This window comes from Phyllopteryx taeniolatus, chromosome 5, assembly GCF_024500385.1.
Source record: "Phyllopteryx taeniolatus isolate TA_2022b chromosome 5, UOR_Ptae_1.2, whole genome shotgun sequence".
Lineage (NCBI taxonomy): Eukaryota > Metazoa > Chordata > Actinopteri > Syngnathiformes > Syngnathidae > Phyllopteryx > Phyllopteryx taeniolatus.
In genome coordinates this window covers 10627739-10631636 of record NC_084506.1, presented here as the reverse complement: position 1 = coordinate 10631636, position 3898 = coordinate 10627739, and the positions used below count along the sequence as shown (strand labels likewise).

General features: G+C 40.5%; 1 protein-coding gene across 1 annotated transcript in view; it reads left to right on the top strand.

Annotated features, from left to right (window-relative positions):
• The first annotated feature begins 2025 nt into the window (after nt 1–2025).
• The window catches only part of LOC133478178 (cytochrome P450 2F2-like), a 12221-nt gene continuing 10348 nt past the window's right edge, over nt 2026–3898 (top strand). The window contains exon 1 of the mRNA XM_061773918.1: nt 2026–2255. Coding sequence (XP_061629902.1) covers nt 2097–2255 — 159 coding nt within the window. The 5' untranslated portion in view covers nt 2026–2096. The remainder of the gene's footprint in view (nt 2256–3898) is intronic.

Sequence of the window (3898 nt, the reverse complement as noted above, 5' to 3'; positions counted from 1 at the left end):
TAAAGCCGATCGTTGTAATACAATTTCAAAATAAAATAATTCGATTTTAAAGGACACATTAGGAAATATTTCAAATATTAAAAAAAAAATTTCATTGATATAATTATTGAGAACATTTGTACTAAACGTAAATGTAAACGTTATATTTGCACTGTTCGCCATAAATACTATTAGTATTTATACTACTAGTATTTCATCCTTTATGTAGCTTCTTTTTTTAAATCCAAGGTTAGATTTTTGTGCCATCCAAGCACTCTTAAGTCCAAGTTGCATTAATGAATGTTGTTTGACAATGTTGGTTGGTGACAATGAAGGAGTTTTATCTTCATATGTTATCTTAATGTATGATATTAATTTGCATGAGTGGGGCGTCGAACTCGGGGAGAAAAGGGGCAATTGTCCCAGGGCCCTGAACATTTGGAAAGGTCCAGGCCATCCAGCAGGGGGCCCAACATTTTATAAATTTTGTAGAAAGGTTTTTTTGTTTGTTTTACAAAGGGTGGTGGGGGGGTGTACTACTAAGTCAGACCACCAAATGACCACCATTGGGTTCTTTACTATAGGGGTGAGCATTGTTCAATAAACCACAAGTACAGTAAGTGTTTGCAACAATGGATATTTTTTGGTTGGTTATAGTACACAAATAGCTCTTAAAAATATAGTCTTTGTGGAAAAGGACAGCTTAAGAGCGACAACAAGCAGTCCAAAAGTCTTTTCTGCATCCTCCTATCCACCACACACCTAAGGTCACTCCTGAAAGAAAAGAAAGAAAACAGCCAGCAATCTACTCCAATGACATCACATGAGGCTCCTTGTCTGGATACAGTGACACATTCTAGGAGGCACTAGATTGGTTTGTGAAACTCACAACTTTAAGGAGAAATTCCAAGCATTCATATCTTACAGCTTCCCATACAACACAGTCTGCAGTCTGGTGAGGAGCCATCTCTTCCTGCAAGGTAAAGGGCCTCTGGCAACAACTTCAATCCATTGTTTGATTAATTTATAGAAGCAGAGTGAGGGACCCTTGCCTCCGTCATTTTCAGCCAGTGTGGCTAGCCTGCACCACTTGATTGGCCAAAAACCTCAACCTTGGTTTCCTCTGAACCATAACAATATCTCCCTAACACATCTGGGAAAACATGTCACTGTCCAGTAGAACCAAGTTTGATCTATTTGGCCATATTTTCAAAAGGTGTGTTTGCTGCAAACACAACACTGCTCATTGTCAAATTAACACCACATATACAGTGACGCACGGTGGCATCATACTTTGGGGCTGTTTATCTTCAGCGGAAACTGGGACCTTAGTCAAGGTGGAAGGAATTAAGAACAAATAGCACTCAGTGTTAGCCCACCCAAAAACGTTCAGGCTTCTGCTAGATGTGAGTACAAAAGTGTTAGGAAATGCAAACCAGAACATCTGAGCTTCATTTGGGCCTGCAGGTGTGTGAGGACCCCATTGAACGTCAGTTTGAATGTGATTCTGAAGTCACATCCCATTTATATGGGAGTGTGCACACTTGTACGACCACATCATTTCAGGTTATTTTTTTTTAACTTCCCCTTGAAAATAATCCATCCATCCATTTTCAACACCGCTTATCCTGGTTAGGGTCGCGGGACGCTGGAGCCTATCCCAGCTGACTTCGGGCGAAAGGCGGACTACACCCTGAACTGGTCGCCAGTCAGTCGTAGAGCACATATAGACACGGACAACCATTCACACTCACATTCACATTCACACCGTCACTGAGTGGGAACTGAACCCACGCTGCCTGCACCAAAGTCAGGCGAGTGTACTACTACACCATCAGTGACTCCCTTGAAAATAATGTTGTTTTAAATTGAGTTGTACATGTTATAGGTTATTAATGATGGAGAAAGTTTTGAAATTCTTTATCTTGGGTCTCATTTTTGTAAATAACAAAAACCTGGCATTTGAACAGGGGTGTAGACTTTTATATCCACTGTAGTTCTTCACCCTCCCCTTTTACTCAGAAAACCAAAGTACACAATGACAAAGGGCAGGTCGAAGAGTTGCGCAAACCTTTTAAACCAGTGGAGTTGTTTAGGTCTGTCCACGCTTCTCAAACATGTTGACCATAATTCTCCTACCGTTTTGTCTTTTCTTTATCCTTTTTAGTTTCATGTGCCGAAGGCCGAAGAATTTTCCACCAGGACCCACTATCCTGCCAATCCTGGGGAACCTCTTGAGCCTGAGCTTGGAGAACCCCTTGCAAGACTTTGAGCGGGTACGAAAAAACAGGAATACTTTAAATTGTCATTTATGCAATACATTTTATTATATTTGAAAACATATAATTGTTAAATTCTTAAGAACGCATTGCAATATAAAACCATTAATCTTGACGAATTTAGTTTATTTTTATTTTTTTCATCACTACATGTGCAGTCATTGTATACAATAAAATAAGAACAAGTATTTTTTTAGTTTCACACAACTCTGCTGTTTTCATATGGTTGCAGAACGATAGACTGCTATTTTCTGTATATAGTTGAAAGCCGTAACCTTTAACCACACTCATAGAAGCCAAGGCTACGCTTTGGCCTTGACCTGAATTGTTCACACACCTGTCATGACTAAAGAAAAAAATAGACAAGAGGAAATGAAGCTACAACACAGAAATTATATAATACTTTTTAAACGATCAACAAAAATACCTAAATGATCATAATTCCACAACATCGAAGCCCACCGTGGCTAAATATTTTGTATTTAACTATCAGATTTAGTAGATTGTATTTACATGTTTTCGAGTCAATATCTTTGCCAGTGATGTTATCCAGTTTATTTAGCAAGTACATTTATTGGCAAATATCATAAATTGTTGATACAGTGTATTTCTTACACACGATGTAACTTGAGTAGAGGGAGAGCCTATTAAACTGTTGGACAGATTTGTATTACAAGACATGCTAAAACAAACACACAAGGAATTTGTGGCCGGTAAGTCGTGAACTACAGTAACAACAACAAAAAAAACACTATTACAAAAAGTGATTAAAGTGAGTGTCACACACTAATCATCTACTAAACTCAAAGCACCTGCACAGGTTGTCATTAAATTGCTTCAATTTGATTCAATTGTCTCAGTTGGGTTCAATATGGGGAAGACTGCAGACTTGACAACTGGCCAGAAGACCATCATTGATACCCTCCATAGGATGGGTAAGCCACAGAAGTTCATAGCTAAGGAGGCTGGCTGTTCACAGAGTGGAAGGTTTCGTGGAAGGACAAAATGTGGCAGGAGAAGATGCACCAGCAAAAGAGATGACTGTGAGCTCCAGCGGATTATCAAACAGAGAAGATTCAAGAGTGGAATGAGGTGGGAGTCACAGCTTCAAAAACCACCACATTCAGACGCATCCGGGAGATGGGCTACAACTATTAGGTTCCTCAGGTCAAGCCACTTCTGAGCCTGAGCCAACGTAGGAACCGTCTCAACTGGGCCAAGGAGAACTGGACTGTCGGCCAGTGGTTCGAGGTCCTCTTTTCCGATGAAAGTAAAGTGTGCCATTCATTCGGGAATCAAGGTCCAAGGGTTTGGATGAAGACGGGTGAAGAACAGAACCAAAGTTGCTTGAGGTCCAGTGTGAAATATCCACAGTCAGTCATGATTTGGGGTGCAATGTCCAGTGCAGGTGTTGGTAAATTCTGCTGTCTTAAATCCAAGCTCACCGCAACAGTCTACCAGAAAGTTTTAGAGGACTTCATGATTCCTTCTGCTGAGGATCTGTATGGAGATGCAGATTTCATCTTCCCACAGGACCTGGCCCCTGCCCATACCGCAAGAAGCACCAAAACCTCGTTTGATGCTCATGTTATCACAGTGCTTGACTGGCCAGCCAACTCTCCGGATGGGGTATTATCAAG